Genomic DNA, 24609 nt, shown 5'->3' on the forward strand with positions numbered 1-24609 from the left:
AACGTGCCACTATATTACAGTATTAGAGCATTCTGAATATGACTATAAGCTTACCTTTATCATTGCTGTTGTATGTGTTCATGTTTCTAATTATCATCCTTTCATTTCAGCTTGAAGAACTCCTTTCAGCATTTCTTGTAAGGCAAGTTTATTGATGATGAATTCCCTCAGCTTTTGTTTATTAGGGAAAGTCTTTATTTGGCCTTCATTTCTGAAGGACAACTTTGCTGGGTAGAGTATTCTTGGTTGACATTTCCTTTCTTTCAGCACTTTGAATATAACATCCCATTCTCCTCTGATCTGCAAGTTCTCTGCCACTGATAGCCTAATGGGGATTCCCTTTGATGAGAGAATTTTTTCTCTCTTGCTGCCAAAATTCTGTCTTTGATTTTAGTTTTCTTACAATGTGTTTTGGAGAAGAACTTCTTGGATTGAAATTTTGGCATGACCTATTCGCTTCATGAACTTCGATGTCCAAATTTCTCCATAGGTTTGGGATGTTCTCAGCCATTATTCTTTAAATAAGCTTTCTTCCCCTTTTTCTCTCTCATCTCCTTCTGGGACTCCAGTGATGTGTTCATTATTTCTTTTTTATGGTCCTGTAGGCTTTTTTTTTTTTTTTTTTTTTTTTTTTTTTTTTTTTTTGCTCTTCTAAGTGGATAATTTCAGATGACCTGTTTGTAGCTCACTGATTCTCTCTTCAGTTTGTTCAAATCTAATGTTAAAACTCTCTGTTCTTTAGTTCAGTCATTGTATTCTTCAGCTCCAAATTTTGTTTGGTTCTTTTTTGTTTTCTACTTTACTAAACTTCTCATTTTGTTCTTGTATTGTTTTTTCTGATGTCGTTAAATTGTGATCTTTTGTAGCTCTCTAAGCATTTTTAGAATAATTGTTTTGAATTCTTTGTCAGGCAATTCCTGAATCTCCATTTCCTTGGGGCCAGTTACTGGAGGTTTACTATATTCTTTTGGTGGAGTCATGATTCCCTAATTCTTTGTGATCCCTGTAGGCTTGCGTAAGTATCTGCACATTTGAAGGAGCAGTCACTTCTTCCAGATTTTGTGGACTGACTTCCCTAAGGGAAGACTTTCACCTGCAGGTGGGGGCATGCTGTGATGCTAGGCTCTTATGGTACAGGGTGCAACTGTGGGGACATGTAGTGGTCCCAGGTCCAGGGGTGTATGATGGCTCTTTAGCTCAGACCACTGAGGTCCAAAGCATCAACAACTGTGTGGTCCTTTGCAAACACTTGTGGGGGGTTCATGGCAGCTGCAAGGGCTGTTGGGGTCCTTGGCAGCTCCTCCAGGTCCAATGGCTATAGATCAGGGCAAGCAGAATTGGTGACCAGAGCAGGTGGTATGCACACACTCAGCTGTGGGGACCAACTGCAGGTGCCTGTGTAGTAGCAGGGGCTGGATGCAGATATACTTGTAGTAATAGGGGCCAAGATAGGCAGCAAGGGTCAGAGTTAACCATGAGCTTACTGGAAACTACAGGAGCCCTGGTTGTTGGTGTGCCCTCCCATCACTACACAATCTCCGCCTGGGTGTGTGCACTGCAGTGAGGCTGGTGACAGGGTTGGGCGAGGCAGGTGTGCAGCTGGAGAAGCTAACTACAGGTGAGCATCATGGTGCAGGCCAGTGACAGAAGACAGGGCCTGAGCTGGGCCCACAGGTAGTTGCAGGGGCCCTGGCTGTCAGCATGCTCTCCTCTGGCTATACAATCTCCCTCAAGGTGGGCACGCTGCAGTGGAGCTTGGTAACGAGCATCAGTTCAGTTGCATGCAAGTGCCCAGCTGGAGGGGCAGCCCTGAGTACATGCACAGTAGTGGGGGTCAGCCACAGGGGTCAAAGCAGGTCAAATGTTTGTACTTGCACAGCCACAGAGGCCTGAGCTGGCTGCTGGTACAGTTCCCAGGCTCTGCCAGGATTGGAGGTAGGGGGTAGGGAGAGGGGGAACTCAGACAGCTGGCATCAGCAACTATGAATACCTTCGGGGCAAAAGCTGATGAAATGTGCAGGAGGTCTGTGGCAGCTGTGTTGGCCATTGGTTCCTTCTTCAGTGGCAATTCCTACTCAGTTTCTCTTTAAAGAGGTCACTGTGAACCATGATCTACTCCCACTACATGGCTGCTATCAGTAGCCCGTGCTTTTCTTCCCTGTTCCTAGCCCTCGCTATACGTTTCAGCTTTGCCAGGCTGGGTGAGATGTAACTGAAGCAGGGCCTTCGTGTAGGGCCCCAAAGACCGCAGAAGCTGGTTGCTTCCCTTGCTCTTCCTTTCCTACCGAAGGGAATGCTTTCTAAATGGGATGTTCCCTCTTGGTACTGAGCAATGCTCATTTGGGGGAATGGGATGATGCAGGCAAAATGAAGCTGTCTTTTTTTCTTGTGCAGTTATTCTCCGGGTTTTTTGTTCCACTGTGTTGCTGAAACTTAAGTAGACTCCAAGTCTCACCCAGAGCAGTTTGTATTCGTGGATATCTAATTGTTGATCTTTGTTGGAGGATGGGGCTGGGGTCTCCTATGTCACCATTTTGGTGACATCACCTATACCTACTAATCTATAACCTGCTTTTTCACTTAATGTTATTTTTGTGAAGATATTTCAAGGCTGAGAAAAACACATGTACATTGATGTGTGTGTATATATTTACTTTGATATTATATCTATAAATGCTGCTAATCTTTGAATTTTCACGGTTTACCTGTATTGACTCTCTTGCCTTCTCTGTATACAGTGATTTGTGAATAACGACAGTCTTGTTTCTTCGGGTTTTAGCCTTTTTTTTTTTTTCTTTATTCTCTTGTTGGCAGTAACCCTCAGTATGAGAATCTGTGGAACTGGCATTAAAGTACATTTACTTTGTTTCTGACTTTTTTTTTTAAACATCTTTATTGGGGTATAATTGCTTTACAATTGTGTGTTGGTTTCTGCTTTATAACAAAGTGAATCAGTTATACATGTACATATGTTCCCATATCTCTTCCCTCTTGCGTCTCCCTCCCTCCCATCCTCCCTGTCCCACCCCTCCAGGCGGTCACAAAGCACCAAGCTGATCTCCCTGTGCTATGCGGCTGCTTCCCACTAGCTATCTACCTTACGTTTGGTAGTGTATATATGTCCATGCCTCTTTATCGCTTTGTCACAGCTCACCCTTCTCCCTCCCCATATCCTCAAGTCCATTCTCTAGTAGGTCTGTGTCTTTATTCCTGTCTTACCCCTAGGTTCTTCATGACATTTTCTTAAATTCCATATATATGTGTTAGCATACAGTATTTGTCTTTCTCTTTCTGACTTACTTCACTCTGTATGACAGACTCTAGGTCTATCCACCTCATTACAAATAGCTTAATTTCATTTCTTTTTATGGCTGAGTAATATTCCATTGTATATATGTGCCACATCTTCTTTATCCATTCATCCGATGATGGGCACTTAGGTTGTTTCCATCTCTGGGCTATTGTAAATAGAGCTGCAATGAACATTTTGGTACATGACTCTTTTTGAATTATGGTTTTCTCAGGGTATATGCCCAGTAGTGGGATTGCTAGGTCATATGGTAGTTCTATTTGTAGTTTTTTAAGGAACCTCCATATTGTTCTTCATAGTGGCTGTACCAATTCACATTCTCACCAGCAGTGCAAGAGTGTTCCCTTTTCTCCACACCCTCTCCAGCATTTATTGTTTCTAGATTTTTTGCTGATGGCCATTCTGACCAGTGTGAGATGATATCTCATTGTAGTTTTGATTTGCATTTCTCTAATGATTAATGATGTTGAGCATCCTTTCATGTGTTTGTTGGCAGTCTGTTGTTTCTGACTTTAAAATGAATGCTTCTGACACTACTCTTGTATACAGATGCTTGCTGAAGATTTTTGGTAGATACTCTTCAATAGCCTAAGGAAGTACACTTTTTCAGTACTAATTTCTATGGATACTTTTTTTTCTGAGTGTATTGATACAATCATACGACTTCTTTAATACATTACTATTAATATGAAATACACTAATAATGTTAAACTAATAATTGCATTCAGTAATGATGTTAATACCTTTTTCCTATATTTAGTTTGCTAACATACATTTCTAAGGTTGGCACCTACGTTCATAAGTAAGATTGGCTTATAATCGTTTTCCTCAGGCTATCACTTTCTCGCTGCTAATATTGGTCATTTGAACCTTCATTCTTTTGTTCTTAAGCAGATGTGCTAATAATTTTTCTATTTTAAATGTTTCAAAGACCAATTTTTGGTTTTCTTGATCCTCACCATTACTTTTGTTTTCCATTTTATCAATTTATCCTCTTTTTATTATACCCTGTATTCTATAATTTTTTGTGTATTACTATTTTTCTAACTTCTTGATTTAGACATATGACCCACCAATTTCTCATCTTTATTCTTCTGTAACAGGATCATTTAAGGTCATAAATTTCTCTTAGAAATGCCCTATTTAGTTTTGATTTGGTCCTAATTTTACTACAGTGTCTTCTTTAACCCACAAGTTATTTAAAGTCTGTTTTTTAATTTCTAAATGTAGATATATTTTGTCACTGATTTCTAAGTTTAATTACACTGTAATCAGAGAACATTTGTTTGACATGAATTCTCTGACATTTGTTAAAACTTATTTTGTATCCTGGTATTGAGTTAATTTTCAAAAAATTTCTAAGTGTGCTTGGGAAGCAATTCTGATCTTTTGGTTACTGAGATACAATGGAAGATTTATAATTTAAAATCCTGATGATATTGTCCATTTTTGCCATATATATTTTGATACTGTTTTATTGGATACACTCAGATTGTAGTATTTATATCTTCCTGGTATATTGAGCATTTTATCAGTATAGATGGATGTGCATATGTACATACATATGTATATAGATACAGATAGATGTATTTTTATATTTGTACACTATATATAGTGATATACATATTACTATATTATCCCCAAAAGGGGTTTTGCCCTAAATGCTTTGCTATTAATATAGTTCTACCAGCTTTTTTTTCTTTAGTATTTGTATGGTATATATCTTTTTCCATTCTTTTGTTTTCATTGTTTTTATTTTATGTCTCTTGTAACCAGTACTGAGGAGAATACTTTCTATTATTCAATATTCATGCTCTTTTAAACTGGTGAATGTAATCGTTTTTAATTAACTATATTTACTGACGTATTTTCTTATTTCTTTTTTGAAACTGTTTTTTTCTGATGCTTTTTTCTGTGTTTTTGTAGACACTTTCCCTCCCTTGAAGCTCCTTTACCTTTCCCCTGTTAATAACGTAATTGTCTTAAATATTCCATCTGTATGCAGTGATAACCACATCAAAGTATCTCATCTTCAGAAATTCCAAGAGCCCTTCATTTCCTTTCTTTTTCAGGAAATTGCTCTAGCCGTTCTTTTAGATACTATGAAGATATTCAGTTGAATAATCCTGCCATGTGTTAAATATATTGGCTTTTACTTACAGCGGATACCTCACTCATGTGTTTTATAATTTTTTTTCACGAGCTCTTCTTCAACAAGGTTTCAGAATCTCAGTTTTATGAGATTTTATGCTAGAATCTCAGTTCCAGCTCCGAACTTTGGGCCCCAGATCCCAACCTTATTCCCTGTATGGTTGTGACAGATTCCCACAATTCTGAACCTGAATTACCATTATAACCCATGTGCACACAGCCCTAACTGGCATTCTCTTCTTTATTTTAGGCTACTGGGAATTTCCCTTATGTTTGGGGGGGAGCTCCACTCTACTTTTAAAGGAATGTTAATTATATTTTATTCAGTATTTTCTAGTTGTCTTGCAGCAGAAGAGTGTTGAAGTTTTCTAGTTCTCTCTATTGCTGGAAATGTTAAGTCCTGTGGCTCCTTGGTCGTTAGCGTAAACTGTCTAAAAGCTTTTAAGATCTTTTCTTTATTCCTGGTATTCTGAAATTTTATGATGTAATTTGGCGTGGGTCTATTCATTGTGCTTTCAGTAACCCCTTTTAATCTGGAAATTCATGTTTTTCAGTTCTGAAAATTCTTGTATAAATGATCTGATAATGTTCTCCCTTCTACTCTGTCTTTATGACTCTCATTCATCAGATGTTGGACTTATGATTTAATTTCTTTTCTTACATTTTCTCTATTTGCCATCTTTTTACCATTTTGTGCTTCATCTTGGGAAATTTTCTCAACTTTGTTTTCTAATTATTCTATTGGATTATAAATTTCTGCTCTTTTTTATTCTCTAATTGTTCCTTTTTTAAAGCATTTTGCTACCAGGGCTACCAGGCCCTGCCTCAGGGGGACGCTGCCGGGTCACCAGGCTGCTAACCTGGGGAGCAGGTTAGCACCTCGCGCTAATAGGCTAGAGGGAGGACCCCAAAATGGAGTTTGCCAGCAGCCGTGTCCTTGTGGTACCATGAGCTTCCCAAAATGGCTGCCATCAGTATCTATGTCCCCAGGGGAAGTCTCAGTCACACTGGCCTTCAAAGCCAGACAGTCTGGGGCTCATCTTCCTTTGCAGGAGCCCAGTGTGAGGCTCGGACCCCTTGTTCCTTGGGAAGAACCCCTGCAATCGTGATTTTCCTCCTAGCTGTGGGCCATCTACCCAGGGCTGCAGTCTTGACTATTACTGCATCTCCATCCCTCCTACCGTCTCGTTGTGGTTCCTTCTTTTTTTTTTTTTTTTTTTTTTGCGGTACGCGGGCCTCTCACTGCTGTGGCCTCTCCCGTTGCGGAGCACAGGCACCGGACGCGCAGGCTCAGCGGCCATGGCTCACGGGCCCAGCCGCTCCGCGGCATGTGGGATCCTCCCGGACCGGGACACGAACCCGTGTCCCCTGCATCGGCAGGTGGACTCTCAACCACTGCGCCAGCAGGGAAGCCCCGTGGTTCCTTCTTTATACCTTTAGTTGTGGCAAATCTTTCTGCTAGTCTTCAGGTCATTCTCATCCGTAGCTGCTCAGTAAATAGTTGTAATTATGGTGCGCTCTTGGGAGGGGGTGAGCTCTAGGTCTTCCTACTCCACCATGTTGGCCACCCATATGCTTTTCAGATAACAGTAAGAGCAAAGTTAATAGCTTTCAAGCTGTCACTGTGTGCCAGACTCTCTGCTATGTGTTTTACTTCTAATATTCCAGTTAATCTTAAAAACAAAAAACCTGTGGGTAGGTTTTAAAATGATCTTCACAGTACAGATGAGGAATCTAAGGCTCAGAAATGTTAAAACCTCAAAGTCACGCAGTCAATCCTGCAGAGCTAGCATTCCAGCCCAGAGCCGTTGGATTCCCAAGTCCGTGCTGTTGACCTTTACAATAAACTGCCTCCATCTCTTGAATAGATCTGGCTGTGACTCAGTCATATAAGGAAAGGAATGCATGGGAACAACCACCAGCTTCCAAGGCTCTGCAGAGGAGCATCCTTTCCTTGGAATATCAGATGGCTGTTTGCAGTGAAGACCTGAGACGGTTGGCAAACAGCCTTAGGCCATCCTGACCAGGCCGGTGATACTTTGTCATCATAATCCAGGGTCACCCAATCCAGGGTCAGTTCAGAATCACTTCATCCAGATGGGATCAGGCTCTAAATAAATGATTGATGGTAACCTGCCCATGGGGGGCTGATTAGAACTTTGAAATACCTGCATATATAATTCTTAGGGCAAAAAACCCCTAACAGGACAGACCAGGATGTGAGACCCACCAAACCAGACTGTCTCAAACACTAAGTCGGGAAGTTGGAAGGTGCTTCGTATTCTGAGATAGTCTCAGGAAATCCTGGAGACACTTACCCAGCCAGCGATTATGGGCACTGGAGTTAGGCATATCCTGTGTCACCGTTTGGTAGCTGTGCATCCTTGGGAAAGTGACTTGACTTCTATGAACCTGAGTCTAGAAACACCTATAAAGTGTGTGGTACTTTACAAATCTCACGTGAGTATTACTGTCCCCTATATCTTGATACAGGCATCTGCCTGCCACCCAGACTGAAATAGCCATGTTACTTATCCAAGCACCCCCTCCCTAAAATATTACTGGAGAACACATTTTAATTTACTTTTCTAATATCAAAACAAAATACAGTTCCTGACTTTTGCAAATTCTTTTTTGTTGGTTTCTTTTAGACCAACTGTTTTCTGATGACGTTTCCTAGGAAGCCTTCTCCAGGTCAGGCCATAGGGTCTGTTTCTTCCATGGAATTTTCCTATGGGGAAGCTACTCTCTTCTGTGGGGTGAGGATTCTTATTTTAGTATATGCCCCAGAAAACAACACTTACAGACTCATCACCAGAGTGGTTGTTCAGATATTTCAGGTTCCTGTGGCTCTCCACCCTCTAACTAGAGCACTGCTTCCTCATCTCCACAGGTACTAGGTGATACACCTTAAGATCAAAATCTGTCTCTGTAATGGGTTTAGAGGCAAAGATGATTAAAGGGTTAGAAAATCTAACATGTAGAGAAAAGTTCTTTATCTCACAAGGGCAAGAAATCAGCCATTCCTCACTGAAGAATGGAACAAGAAAAAATGAAAAGTGTGCTGCGGTGTAAAGGATTAAGAAAATGTCTGACAACCTTGTTAAATATGGATATGAGTTCAGTTAGGATAGTGTCAACTCTCCTCTTTGGGAAACATAAAAGATGTGGTTTAGATGCATCAAATGGGGACAGTTGGGTCCAGTCCTAGATGTATCCTTGCCCAAGGGCCGACAGATGGATCAAATGACCTCTCAGCATCCCTCCCAGCCCCACACTTCCGTTGTACGATGCTTGTTGGATTAGCATGTTAGTTGAGTCAGAGCTGCCCTTGCAAGTTAGCGGAGGAGTAAGCTTCTTGAAAGAAAAACAGGTAAATTCATTGTCCCCAAAATAAATGCCTCTCTACCCTGTTGCAGATGAAATTATACCACCAGGGGAGTATTTCCTTCAGTCCCGAAATCTTTTCGGTCTTCTAGAGCTCCCTAACAGAATGCGGACACTGACACCTAAGTAAAGATGAAGTAACTAAACTTTATCAGATAAGGTCTTAGCAGAGATCAAGATCCTGCAGACCAAGACAAGACACGCAGGAAGAGGGAGTCCCAAATAGGAGACGTAGGCGTGACTGCACAGGCAAACTGTGCCGTATTGAACATGTAGCTTTGGCTTGTGCAGAAGATGGGGCTGTCCTCCATCTCTACTGAATTCAGTCATTCTTTCAATGCCTGTGCAGCTCCTACCAGGCGTGGAACACTAGACAAGCACTGGGAACACTGCTGTAAACCAAACATGGTTCCAGCATTCCTACAAAACACTGAACACGTGATGAACGTGTAGGCAGTTACCCTGTGGGGTCTACACTCATGCAGCAAATAACGACTGAGTTGCTAATATGCACAAGGCATCATTTCAGGCGCTTGGCATGGGGTGGTAACCAAGTGGACAAATCCTCTGCCCTCGTGGAGCTTACGTTCTGGTAAGAGGCAGTTACGTGATGAAAGAAGCACAAGGTGCTCTAAGAACTATGACAAGGAGCCCTACCCTAGCTGACAAGTCCCCCCCGAGAAAGGCATGTTCCTACTGACATGTGAAGGCTGAGGAGGAACTGGTGAACAGGCATAAAGTCGTGGGGGGAGGTGGCATCAGGAGAATGCTCCGTTTAAAGTTACCAAACGTTGTCAAGCCACCACGATTTGCTCGTATAGTAGGATGAAGGGGCACTTATACCTTTCTCTTTCTTACTAGTATTCAAATGTTTGTGCAATAAATAATTTTAAGCAATATCAAAGTCATACTTAAAACTTTTTTACCTCATTTTTATCTTGTGACTTTAATGGATTGGTCTTTAAACTAGTACTTGTAAACGATCACGTTCTATATAGCTGTCATATAATTTGGACACTAAGTTCAAAATCAACTAGGAGTTTTACCCTGGTGATGTAAGCATTGAGTCTAATTCTAAAATGTGTTTGGTATTGCTGTATGCAAACAAGACAACATGTTTGACATTGTAACATGGATCTTTCCCCACCTACACTGAATATGAATTATAGGTTGGTTCCTGCACTACAGGTGGACCTGTGGCAGCCCAGCAGTATCTCCCAGGTATCAGAGGGAACAGTTACTGATGTCCATATTCCCCACAATGATTCCCGAGCCCTGTTAGCCTTCCTACAGGAAACCAACATCCACTACAAGTAAGCATGCTTTTTCCTTGCTTAATTCATTTGTACTCAGTTGAACTGAATGATAACTGTATTCAGGTTATGTATTAAGTGCCAACAACTGTTTCAGGTTCTATTTTTCACATTGGGGAAACCAACATGAATATAACACAGTTATATTTGCCTTTCATGAGCTTCTTATTAGTGTAATGGGGGAGCGGGAAGCAGCCACACTTCCCTGTCATCTCACCATTACCTGTAAGTAATCAGTGTAAACATGGAAGCATTTTACTGTGTGAGGAAAGGAGAGTAGCTTATCCATGCCTACAAGGTGGATAGGGAGACAGGGACAGAAAAAAGCCAGACTCTGCAGGAGCTGTGTCAGTTAGACAAAGGATGAAACTCAGGACCTTGAAGGCAGAGGTACAATGCCAGCAAAGGCAAGAAGCAGTATCGTATGTGTGCAGGGAACTGTTATAAGTTGGGGAGCAGAAAGAAAGGACGCTGGAGAAGTGGGGGGAGGCCAGGTGGTGGGCAGCCTGCTGTTCAGAGTTAGGAGCTCAGACCTCATCTTATGGGTGATGCTGCACAACTAGAGGATGTCAGCAAGGGAACCACATGTAAGTGGGTGGAGGGAGCGGTACGAGGCCACAGTAGTGATCCAGATGAGAGAGAACGAGGCCCCTGAGTCAGGACCAGAGTCCTAGAATCAAGAGAGAGCTCCAAAAGATGTTTCAGAAGCAAACCCACCTGGACTCTGCACTTGTTTGGATGTAGGTGGAAGTGGAGGAATCAAGGATGACTCCAAGTCTTCTGTCTGTGGTGACTGAGTAGACAGGTTTGGATATTTTGAGGGTTTTGGTTTTTGTTTTTCTAAGGAATAGTTAAGCAGTAAGAATGGAACAAGTGGGAAATAGTTGCAGGAGTCAAAGAAGAAACAAAGACCTTTTGAGAGGAAGGATGTCAGTGGCACCAAGTGCTGCAGTGATATCCTGCCAGAAAATGATCGATCAGTTCCCTTTGGATTTGATGATGGAAATGGCACTGGTAACTCTAATGTAGCATTAGATTGTTAGGAGCAGAAGACAGAAAAGTGAACAGGAGGTGAGAACATGGAACAGGAGAGCAGACTATTCTCCTACTCTTAGAAGTTACAATAGGGAGAGAGGCAGAGAGTGAGGAGCGACTACAGGAAGCTGCTACATCAGTGGATGCTTGAGACTCGGCATGTTAGGGTAAGGAGGCAATTTTGGCCTGCAAGCTGAAGGGAAGGACCAGCAAGGAAGGAGACATTGATGATGCAGGAAAGAATGCACAGGTGAGGGAGGGGGTTTGAACACTAGTGAAAGATAGCTTATCCTATAAGACCAAAGAGGTAACTGTGGATCTAGTTAAGATTGTGGAGAAGAGAGTCAACAAGTTTAAAGAGATCATAACTGACAGCCAAATTATCTGGATGAAGTGAGAAGCAAAATGTATCTACTCAGAGTAAAGAAATAGGGCTTAAAGAGTGTTGCGAGAGAAAAATCGGGGTAAGAACCAATAACAGTGGTTGTTGCAGAGAAGAGAGATTGCAGTACTGATACAGAGTTGAGGTTGTGTTGGTTAGGACCACAAAAAGATCAGGTGGAGGGAAGTTGAGGTTCCTACTGAGAGACTAGCTCAAGTAGTCATCCATGGGGTCTAGTCTGGATAGGAAGGGAGGAGAGTCTAGGAAGAATGATGGGACAAGACGGAAGAATCAAGGGTATTAAGATCTTTATATTTAAAACAGGTGTGAGGGCAACAAACTGGAAGGAAAGAAGTTTTGATAAAGTGTAGACTATCGGATGTTAATAGTTCTGGGGAAGAACATTTATGGCTGGTGACAAGATTATAGGGGTAGCAATGAAGGAGATGGCTGAGGTGGGTGGAGGTCATTGAGGCTGATGCGGTCAAGAAAGAGTAGGCTAGCAATTATACTCCAATAAAGATGTTATAAAGAGGAAAGGAAAAGGAAAGGATGAGTGGGCTTAATCACCAGCAAACCATCCCAGCAGTCTTGAATCTCCTTGGCTTATGGCTAGATTAGAGGTGTGGGGAGAGAATGTACTCCTGGGACAGGAAATACCAGCTTGGAGGTAAGCAACCAGGAATGGCCTGATGCTGAAGGGAGGATGAACTTCTCCTGGAAGTTAGAAGATTAATGGGGAAGCACCAATGGGAGCCCAGGAGGATGCTGACCTCCCTCCCTTCTGGCCCCGTGGTCGGAGAAGTGGGAGAGGAGACAGCCACGGAAGAATCTGTGTCCTTGAGAAAGTCTGGTTTCTACTGGGGCAAGAATATGAGAAGGGAGAGTTCTCTGAAGAGACTGGAGGATGTAGGAATTTTATTTACAATCAAAGAGGGATTCCAACAGGCACAAGGCAAAAGGATGTGGTGAAGAGATGGAGAGTCAGTGTAGGATCTGGGGGGGAGGAACACAGGCTAGTGAATTAGTGAGAAGGGAATGAGTGAGTTACCTTTTGTTTGGAACCCTAGGATTTCAGGGCTGAGAGGCATGATTGTAAATGACTAACCTCAACTACTCCAACTTTTCAGCAAGTGGTTGTACTGCCAAAACTGGCAGAAAGATCCCTGATGATGTCTGGCGAGGCCTGGGAAGGGTTCATGGCTCTGAGTCAATGGTGAGAACCCTAGTCTCAGTGGGAGGCTGGGCCAAGGGGTGCAAAGGGGCTGTGACAGCCCTCCCTGGTCCACACAAATACCTACCTGCCAGAGACGTATTTACAGGCTTATTAAAACACTTATAGGCTTTTTGCAGAAAGGTATTTTATCTGTGTTTCTAGAACAGGGTAGAGTCAAAGCTGTGCATAAAACTCTTGTTCATACTGAACACATTTTAGTCATTGCTGTAGCTTTGAAAGCATGCTTTGATTCTCTGAATGCCTTTCAGGGAAGTGCTTATATATCTATAGGTCCTCAGTAAAAACTCACATGCTTCATTAATTATTATTTGGAAGAAAAGAATATACCAGTTATTAATTATTATTTGGAAGAAAAGAATATACCAGTTATTTTAACAAGTGTCTATTTCCTGCCATTCAATATAGGTCATGTGGAACTGATACAGAATCAAATATCACCCACCCTTTATTCCACAGAGAATAGAGTCTAACAAACAAGTGTTTTAAACCAGTTGTCTCCTCATGGAGAGCACTCATTTAGAATTATTCATTTTGTTGTTCCCAAGATAATAACAGAGAACAGTTAAGTTCCACGGGGCTGGTAGGTAGAGATCATTTTAATTGACTTTTACTATTGTAGCCAGGGGTATTTTCAAAAGATGATCATTTACTCTGTACAACTGTACGTAACGTATAGTTATAGTCATCTTTATGTGACCGCATGTGTCTGGCCCCAGGTGATCCAGCCCCCTTATCGATATGACATGACTCCTTTTGCCATAAAAATATTTTGAAAATATTGAGAATTTGAAAATTCTCAAGAATTTGAAAATATTTCAAAACATTTTGAAAATTAAATACCTTTAAAATTTCAAATTTTGACCACCCCCCTTCTCCTCCCTGGAAGCTTTGGGGAGGTGGTTTTGTACTAAGTGATGACATCCCTTGGAAAGTTCTTAATAGGTCTAGGAGTCGCTATTTTAGGAGTACATACAATTGGGGTAGAAATAATAATCAGCCATAAGGAACTAAGAAACTACAAAAAAGCCATTTTGAGGCTTCCCTGGTGGCGCAGTGGTTGGGAATCCGCCTGCCAATGCAGGGAACGCGGGTTCATGCCCCGGTCCAGGAAGATCCCACATGCCGTGGAGTGGCTGGGCCCGTGAGCCATGGCCGCTGAGCCTGCGCGTCCGGAGCCTGTGCTCCGCAACGGGAGAGGCCACAACAGTGAGAGGCCCGTGTACCCGAAAAAAAAAAAAAAGCCATTTTAGGTTCCATTTCATGGGCTTTTCGTCAACTTGCTGGTTTCCAGTTGCCTACTTGACAAGGACCAAGTAGGCAGACCTGGTGTGACAGCCCAGCAGTCAGGAAGCTGTTGCTGTGCTACTGCTGCCACCACTGTCGTTACCATAATTGCCTCTCATGCCAGGAAGCTGGTGACTAGACCCTGGAGTTCTGAGTCCAGCCACCTGACTGCCTCTAAACAGTCACACCTCTGCGACCTCGACACGCCACAGCAACAGCAGCAGGGGATGGCCTCTGCCTCGTTCTTAACTTCCTGTCTTGTCAGAGTTCACAGATTTGTCCCCAGAACCACAGGTGTAAGAGAGTCGAGGAAAAGTACTTTTCAGCTTCCCAGCCCTTTCAGCACAGGAAGTCCAAAGAGGGCATAGGCATAAATGCTGAGAGGCAGTAGACCACATCCAGCAGACACACTCAAGAGAGGAGAGAGGAAGCAAGGACCAGCTGTATTCTAATACTCTCTTCCACTTTTATCTAGTATAGAACCTAAGAGGACTGAGAGCCATCAGTTGCCAGATTAATTAGCCTAAATTTGAGCCTGACAATATATTAAAATCACCTGGTGAGCTTTTTAGAAAGGCCCGATACCTATGCACAGGAGATTCTCGTCTAAGTAAGGCTCAGTGTGGCATATTTTTTAAAGCTCATGGGTGACTTTAAAGCAGGCCATCTTGAGAATCACTGGCCTAAATGAATGGATAAATACTGGGGATCCAAAGGCCAGCTCTATTTAGGGCACTTGGAAACTTTAAAACTGAGAAGCTTAAGAGTTGCTTCATCAAAGAAACTAATACCCAACTAGAGTGATTCCACAACCTCAAACTGGAAAACCTCATCATTTACTTTGGTTAAAACACTAGCAAACTTGACTAGAAAACATTAAGGTAAATATTTTGTAGGAGCAATTATCCATTAGAATTATTTTGACAGTTCATTTTGTTATGTGATTAGTAATATGTTTATCATTATCAGCTGACAAATGACTTAAGGATCTAATCAATTAAGGAGCATAATTTTTCATACTGAAACTCCTGAGAAAATATTAGCTTTCTGAGGGGTACAGTGATGGTTCTACCAAGAGTTGCCAAACAAGCAGATGTATCAGCATCAGAACTTTCTGGTGATGAATATGAGGAATTGGTCTTACCTTGAGGAGAAACAAGTTATCTGTGCTTGTTTATACTGGGGTGGCCAAAAAATTCGTTCACATTTTCCTGATGTTGCAGGAAAACCCGAATGAATTTTTTGGCCAACCCAGTATTTAGAAAGTCTGTCCATTTTGGAAATAATGCAAAAGTAATACACTAGAGCTCAATTTTGTAAACGTGCTATAAAGGTTTTTATAATTTTGAAAACTTTTTTGTATGTGTTCATGTATCCTTTTAAACTGGAAATTCAGGAGATTCTTCTGTAGGTTGCTGGCTTTGGCAAATCTATTTTTTTCCCCCCCTTACTTTCTTGAAATAGAGAAAAGTAGCCAGGAGAAATGGATAGATGGTACTGGCGAGGAAAAGACAGCTGGAAATTGCCTACTGTAACTGGAATTTGTTGACAGTTTATAACCAACTCAGCCGTAATCAAACTCGCATTTTTCTTGACCACCCCAGATTCGCTCACAACAGAAGAAGATTGGACATTGACGAAGAAGTTCATTTGGTTCTTTACCCCCACACTGGCAATACTGTAAAGTTCTTTAATCCATACAAACCTACTTTCATCTGTAACTCCTTTCTTTGGGGGAAGAAAGAAAGAACTAATACAGATCGTATTCAGACTGACAGTCTAAACTCCACTCATATTTTGAGCCATGGCAAGCAGCTACCAAGTGAACTTACCAACGTGGTGCCACACCTTACCTTGATTTTTAATATGTTTCTAGTTCGAAAGGTTGAAAATTGAAACAAAAAGAACAGTAAGCTGATGATAAATTCCAGATTAAGTGCTTTGTCTACCGTGGGGCCTCGTTAAATAGCAAATGAGTAAATCAAAAGGAATTTCCTACACCCAGCATGACCTTAAGTAAATTTACTTCCTTTGAGGACCAAAAAGTATTTATTCAAGTAATACAAGATAATTTTTTTTACTAAGTGACTTACACAGGTCAACTTTGAAACTCTTTTAAAAATGCCATTACACGTTCTTTTAATGGCACTGAAACCACCAAGCCACAGGTTCTTTGGAAAGATAAAATATGAAAGCGAAGTTTTTTAGCTGCCTGCCAGGCCCAGGAAAAATCACTGAGAGGCTCTTTAACATCTTTACGTAAAGGAGTGAGCACCTTGTTACTTCATGGCTCTAGTTAGAGGAGACTGGTGAGTACCGGGGTGACAAGTCTATATCTAGCTCAGGGATCTCATCAAGAACACCAGTCCACCAGTCCCTCCCATCAGGAAACTTACACAAGCCTCTTAGATAGCCTCATCTACCAGAGGGCAGACAGCAGAAGCCAGAAAACTACAATCCTGCAGCGTGTGGAACAAAAACCACATTCACAGAAAGATAGACAAGATGAAAAGGCAGAGGGCTATGTACCATATGAAGGAACAAGATAAAACCCCAGAACAACAACTAAATGAAGTGGAGATAGGCAACCTTCCAGAAAAAAAATTCACAATAATGATAGTGAAGATGATCCAGGACCTTGGAAAAACAATGGAGGCAAAGATCAAGAAGATGCAAGAAATGTTTAACAAAGAACTAGAAGAATTAAAGAACAAACAAACAGAGATGAACAATACAATAACTGAAATGAAAACTACACTAGAAGGAATCAATAGCAGAATAACTGAGGCAGAAGAACGGATAAGTGACCTGGAAGACAGAATGGTGCAATTCACTGCTGCAGAACAGAATAAAGAATGAAAAGAAATGAAGACAGCCTAAGAGACCTCTGGGACAACATTAAACACAACAACATTCTCATTATAGGGGTCCCAGAAGAAGAGAAAGAGAAAGGACCAGAGAAAATATTTGAAGAGATTATAGTCAAAAACTTCCCTAATATGGGAAAGGAAATAGCCACCCAAGTCCAGGAAGCACAGCAACTCCCATACAGGATAAACGCAAGGAGAAACATGCCAGGACACATAGTTATCAAATTGGCAAAAATTAAAGACAAAGAAAAATTACTGAAAGCAGCAAGGGGAAAATGACAAATAACATACAAGGGAACTCCCATAAGGTTAACAGCTGATTTTTCAGCAGAAACTCTACAAGCCAGAAGGGATGGCATGATATACTTAAAGTGATGAAAGGGAAGAACCTACAACCAAGATTACTCTACCCAGCAAGGATCTCATTCAGATTCAAAGGAGAAATCAAAAGCTTTACAGACAAGCAAAAGCTAAGAGAATTCAGCACCACCTAACCAGCTCTACAACAAATGCTAAAGGAACTTCTCTAAGTGGGAAACACAAGAGAAGAAAAGGACCTAAAAAGACAAACTCAAAACAATTAAGAAAATGGTCATAGGAACATACATATTGATAATTACCTTAAACGTGAATGGATTAAATGCTCCAACCAAAAGACAAAGGTTTGCTGAATGGATACAAAAACAAGACCCATATATATGCTGTCTACAAGAGACCCACTTCAGACCTAGAGACACATACAGACTGAAAGTGAGGGGATGGGAAAAGATATTCCATGCAAATGGAAATCAAAAGAAAAAAAAAAAAAGAAAGCTGGAGTAGCTATACTCATATCAGATAAAATAGACTTTAAAATAAAGAATGTTACAAGAGACAAGGAAGGACACTACATAATGATCAAGGGATCAATTCAAGAAGAAGATATAACAATTATAAATATATATGCACCCAACATAGGAGCACCTCAATACGTAAGGAACTGCTGACAGCTATAAAAGAGGAAATCGACAGTAATACAATAATAATGGGGGACTTTAACACCTCACACCAATGGACAGATCATCCAAAATGAAAATAAATAAGGAAACAGAAGCTCTAAATGACACAATAGACCAGATAGATTTAATTGATATTTATAGGACATTCCATCCAAAAACAGCAGATTACACTTTCTCCTCAAGTGCGCATGGAACATTCTCCAGGATAGATCATATCTTGGCTCACAAATCAAGCCTCAGTAAATTTAAGAAAATTGAAATCATATCAAGCATCTTTTCTGACCACAACACTATGAGATTAGAAATGAATTACAGGAAAAAAAAAAACATAAAAAACACAAACACATGGAGGTTAAACAGTACGATACTAAATAACCAAGAGATCACTGAAGAAATCAAAGAGGAAGTCAAAAAATACCTAGAGACAAATGACAATGAATACACGATGATCCAAAACCTATGAGATGCACCAAAAGCAGTTCTAAGAGGGAAGTTTATAGCTATACAAGCCTACCTCAAGAAACAAGAAAAATCTCAAACAATCTAACCTTACACCTAAAGGAACTAGAGAAAGAAGAACAAACAAAACCCAAAGTAAGCAGAAGGAAAGAACTCATCAAGATCAGAGCAGAAATAAATGAAATAGAAACAAAACAATAGCAAAGATCAATAAAACTAAAAGCTGGTTCTTTGAAAAGATAAAGAAAATTGATAAACCATTAACCAGACTCATCAAGAAAAAGAGGGAGAGGACTCATAAATCAATAAAATTAGGAATTAAAAAGAAGTTAAAACAGACACCACAGAAATACAAAGCATCCTAAGAGACTACTACAAGCAACTCTATGCCAATAAAATGGACAACCTGGAAGAAATGGACAAATTCTTAGAAAGGTATAACCTTCCAAGACTGAACCAGGAAGAAATAGAAAATATGAACAGACCAATCACAAGTAATGAAATTGAAACTGTGATTAAAAATCGTCCGACAAAAGTCCAGGACCAGATGGCTTCACAGGTGAATTCTATCAAGCATTTAGAGAAGAGCTAACACCCATCCTTCTCAAACTCTTCCAAAAAATTGCAGAGGAAGGAACACTCCCAAACTCATTCTACGAGGCCACCATCACCCTGATACCAAAACCAGACAAAGACGTCACAAAAAAAGAAAACTACAGGCCAATATCACTGATGAACATAGATGCAAAAATCCTCAACAAAATACTAGCAGACAGAATCCAACAGCACATTAAAAGGATCATACACCATGATCAAGTGGGATTTATCCCAGGGATGCAAGGATTCTTCAATATACGCAAATCAATCAGTGTGATACACCACATTAACAAATTGAAGAATAAAAACCATATGATCATCTCAATAGATGCAGAAAAAGCTTTTGACAAAATTCAACACCCATTTATGATTAAAAACTCTCCAGAAAGTGGGCATAGAGGGAACCTACCTCAACATAATAAAGGCCATGTATGACAAACCCACAGCAAACATCATTCTCAATAGTGAAAAACTGAAAGCATTTCCTCTAAGATCAGTAAAAAGACAAGGATGTCCGCTCTTGCCACTATTATTCAACACAGTTTTGGAAGTCCTAGCCACGGCAATCACAGAAGAAAAAGAAATAAAAGGAATACAAATTGGAAAAGAAGAAGTAAAACTGTCACTGTATGCAGATGACATACTATACATAGAGAATCCTAAAAATGCCACCAGAAAACTACTAGAGCTAATCAATGAATTCGGTAAAGTTGCAGGATACAAAATTAATGCACAGAAATCTCTTGCATTCCTATACACTAATGATGAAAAATCTGAAAGAGAAATTAAGGAAACACTCCCATTTACCACTGCAACAAAAAGAATAAAATACCTAGGAATAAACCTACCTAGGGAGACAAAAGACCTGTATGCAGAAAACTGTAAGACACTGATGAAAGAAATTAAAGATGTTACCAACAGATGGAGAGATATACCATGTTCTTGGATTGGAAGAATCAACATTGTGAAAATGACTATACTACCCAAAGCAATCTACAGATTCAATGCAATCCCTATCAAATTACCAACGGCATTTTTTACAGAACTAGAACAAAAAATCTTAAAATATGTATGGAGACACAAAAGACCCCGAATAGCCAAAGCAGTCTTGAGGGGAAAAAACAGAGCTGGAGGAATCAGACTCCCTTACTTCAGACTCTACTACAAAGCTACAGTAATCAAGTACCAATCAATTTTGGTACTGGCACAAAAACAGAAACATAGATCAATGGAACAAGATAGATAGCTCAGAGATAAACCCACGCACCCATGGTCAACTAATCTATGACAAAGGAGGCAAGGATATACAATGGAGAAAAGACAGTCTCTTCAATAAGTGGTGCTGGGAAAACTAGACAGCTCATGTAAAAGAATGAAATTAGAGCATTCCCTAACACCATACACAAAAGTAACTCAAAATGGATTCGAGGGCTTCCCTGGTGGCGCAGTGGTTGAGAGTCCACCTGCTGATGCAGGGGACATGGGTTTGTGCCCCAGTCCAGGAAGATCCCACATGCCACGGAGCAGCTAGGCCTGTGAGCCATGGCCACTGAGCCTGCATGTCCGGAGCCTGTGCTCCGCAATGGGAGAGGCCACAATAGTGAGAGGCCTGTGTACCGCAAAAAAAAAGTAAAAAAAAAAAGGATTCGAGACCTAAATGTAAGACTGGACACTATAAAACTCTTAGAGGAAAACATAGGAAGAACACTCTTTGACATAAATCACAGCAAGATCTTTTTTGATCCACCTCCTAGAGTAAAAACAAAAATAAACAAATGGGACCTAAGGAAACTTAAAAGCTTTTGCACAGCAAAGGAAACCATAAACAAGATGAAAAGACAACCCTCAGAATGGGAGAAAATATTTGCAAACGAATCAACAGACAAAGGATTAATCTCCAAAATATATAAACAGCTCACGCAGCTCAATATTAAAGAAACAACCCAATCAAAAAATAGGCAGAAGACCTAAATAGACATTTCTCCAAAGAAGACATACAGATGGCCAAGGGGCACATGAAAAGCTGCTCAGCATCACTAATTATTAGAGAAATGCAAATCAAAACTACAGTGAGGTATCACCTCACACCAGTGAGAATAGGCATCGTCAGAAAATCTACAAACAATGAATGCTGGAGAGGGTGTGGAGAAAAGGGAACCCTCTTGCACTGTTGGTGGGAATGTAAATTGATACAGCCACTATGGAGAACAGTATGGAGGTTCCTTAAAAAACTAAAAATAAAATTACCGTATGACCCAGCAATCCCACCACTGGGCATATACCCAGAGAAAACCATAATTCAAAAAGACACATGCACCCCAATGTTCATTGCAGCACTATTTACAATAGCCAGGTCATGGAAGCAACCTAAATGCCCATCGACAGACGAATGGATAAAGAAGTTGTGGTACATATATACAATGGAATATTACTCAGCCATAAAAAGGAACAAAATTGAGTCATTTGTTGATACGTGGATGGATCTAGAGACTGTCATACTGAGTGAAGTCAGAAAGAGAAAAACAAATATCGTATATTAATTCATGTATGTGGAACCTAGAAAAATGGTACAGATGAACTGGTTTGCAGGGCAGAAGTTGAGACACAGATGTAGAGAACAAACGTATGGACACCAAGGGGGGAAAGCCAGAGGGGGGTGGGGATGGTGGTGTGTGTGCTGAATTGGGCAATTGGGATTGACATGTATACACTGATGTGTATAACATTGATGACTAATAAGAACCTGCTGTATAAAAAAATAAATTAAAAATTAAAAAAATATAACACCAGTCCAGCTCGTTCCATACATTTCAGTGACTTGAATCCCTCACCCTGGCCTCGGCCTTCAATTTCCAAATGCATTCGCTTTGATTACCTAAGCTTGTCTTCTCTTGGTGTCATTGATACTGGTAGGCAGTGAAATTAGCTTTTTCCGACTCTAGGTATTTCTTCCATTTCCTCTTGAGTATTGTAGTTTCTTTCTTTCCCTTTTCTGAGTCTTGGGTCAAGTGTGCCAGGTGACAACATGACAAAAGTTCAGTGACAAAAGCCATGGGAACAGATAGAAGCAGCTGAACAGGAGGATGTGGCAAAGGAGTGGAGGAGCTTGTCGTGCTTCATTTTTCATAATGTCACACCGGACCTGAGTCTAAAGCCTGGAACTTGGGTTCACATTCTAAGTTCCAGTTCTGGCTCTGTGCTCACTGGAAGAGTGATATTGACAGGTTCTTAACCCTTATGAGGCTCAGTTTCCCCATTTGTAAAACAGAGATAACAAGAAAGTCTAACCTCATAGGGTTATTAACTAAGCTCGTGTAAAATACACAGCACAGTGCCTGCCACCTGATAGGTGCTCAGTAAATATGTGCTCCCACGCCATCATTCAGTTCTTGTAGCTGCTCAGTCAATGGTAATTGTTATTAGGCTCATTACTTGGGAACACCTGCCTATAATTTTTTATTTTATATTCATTATATCATTTATTTAACAGTTTTTATTTTCTGAAAAAGAACATCTTCCCAACATTTGGTGTTTTTAGAAGTGTCAATCTTCACTGTCCTTTTTTCCTTCACTGTCCTTTTCACAGATGCATGATTTTCTTTTGATATTGACTGATTTTTGTATTATTTCCATTTAATTTTCATCATGTCTATCATTTCAAATCCAGGATCCTCATGGAAGATCTTCAGAAAGTGCTGGAAAAGGGAAGCAGTTTGCCAACCCAGAGAAGTCGAAGATCCGTCTCTGGATATAATTATGAAGTTTATCACTCCTTAGAAGAAGTATGTAATCAAAGGACCTTTTGTTGCTTTTTTACAAGTGCAGCTTTATCATTTAAGTCTCAGGATTGGGAGAGAAGCATAAGGACAGAGGCAGAGGCTATATGAAGAATACGTACAGCTCTTACGTTGCCCAGGCACCTCAGTTCTCTTCCATTAAGCCTTTTACACTATATAAGTAGCAGCAAAATTTTAATTTCACCTGCTTTATCCAACCCACCCCTACAATGGACAGGGGAAGTTCAATGGAGAGTGCAGTAAAGCTGCTATACAGTCGCCCCTTAGTATCCGAAGGGCATTGGGTCCAGGACCCCCTACAGATACCAAAATCACGGATACTCAAGTCCCTTGTGTACAATGGCGTAGTACAGTCAGCCCCTGGTATCCAATGGTTCTGCATCCCCAGATGTGGAGGGCTGACTGTAATTACGGTTATAAACACCCTAATTAAAAAATGCATGGACGGTAGAGCTAGCCAGACTTTGAGGGCAATGGTTTGGTTGAGGGGTAGAGTGAACTTTGATGTTTGCCCCACACCCTCTGCAAATTTGAGACCTCCCCAAAACCAAGCTTCATTTGTGGCACCTCAGGGTCTGTTAGCTTGCTGTTATTGACTGTATCTGAGAAATACAAGGACCCATCCCCACTGCCACTATTGTACATCTGAGCAACAACTAGTTATTCTTCAAATCTCAGTTTAAGCAAGAAGAGAGCTGTTTCTGCTACCCCAGATGGGGTCAGAACTCCCTCCTCTCAACCCCCGGAGTACTACTTGCACCCGTAGTACATGGATGTGATACCTATCATAGTTGTTGACTATGTTATTGTATGATTATTTGATTAATGCCTTTCTCTCCTAATAAGCTGAAAGGGCCATGGGCACAAGCCATTGCTTTCTTGTTCACCACTGTATCTGCAGGGCAAGCAAAGAGAGACTTCCAAATAGATAGCTGTTGACAGAATGACTTAAATGGATGAGTACATACATTTTTTCATTCTTCCCCTGAATTGAGCACAGGAATGCCAGTCATAGAACAAATGAGATCAAATGAGATCCTGTTATATTCTTAAGAGAATTTTTGGTTCTCTTGATAACAACTTTCTTTTCAAAATTATTTCTACATATTTCCTGTTTTTAACATACTTTTTAGAAGCATGAAGTTACCAGCAATGGAAAGGATTTAGATAATTTGACATATTAGATATGTCAAGTTAAGATTAGACATTTAGATAACTTGACATACTTGCTATTAACGTGCACTAGAAAAAAAAGTCAAAATTTAAAAATATATTAATATAGATATGTAAATGTATGTGTGTTTGTGTATACTGCTCATTAGATTAAATAGGTATAGAAAGAAAGGAAAATCTGTTTTTTGGGTTTTTTTTTAGAACAGACTCTTTCACATCATGGAACAGAGGGACACTTTTCTGTGATTTCCTTACTCCTTTATTGGGCTTCAAGTCAGAAATGTCACCCATCTTCCTAAGTGCCTTCTTTATCCATCTCAAATATAACTTTCCCCGATGACAGATAAATGTGTGTGAATGGATCAATGCAAATGTATCGCTATTACTTGGGAAATTATTCAGAGTATGCCCTCCAATGTGTGGCTGGTAGAATAAACCTTAAATGCAAAAAGATAATGCCTTTTTCTTAGCACCTTCTGTTCAGTGGCAAATTACAATATAGAGGACTTTAATAAACACTTTCAAATAGTTGGGATGGTTTTCCTGAATCTGCTTTCTTTCTTTTCCTCTAAATGTTGGGGGCAAATGGAAATAAATTTGGATTTCTCAAAAAGGA

The 24609-nt window shown here is 40.5% G+C and overlaps 1 protein-coding gene across 1 annotated transcript in view; it reads left to right on the forward strand.

Annotated features, from left to right (window-relative positions):
- Window positions 1-24609, forward strand: part of CPA6 (carboxypeptidase A6) — a 259464-nt gene that overhangs the window by 164833 nt on the left and 70022 nt on the right. Inside the window, exons 3-4 of the mRNA XM_067711246.1 lie at window positions 10037-10161; window positions 22691-22805. Coding sequence (XP_067567347.1) covers window positions 10037-10161; window positions 22691-22805 — 240 coding nt within the window. The remainder of the gene's footprint in view (window positions 1-10036; window positions 10162-22690; window positions 22806-24609) is intronic.

Source organism: Pseudorca crassidens, chromosome 17 (assembly GCF_039906515.1).
Source record: "Pseudorca crassidens isolate mPseCra1 chromosome 17, mPseCra1.hap1, whole genome shotgun sequence".
Classification (NCBI taxonomy): Eukaryota; Metazoa; Chordata; class Mammalia; order Artiodactyla; family Delphinidae; genus Pseudorca; species Pseudorca crassidens.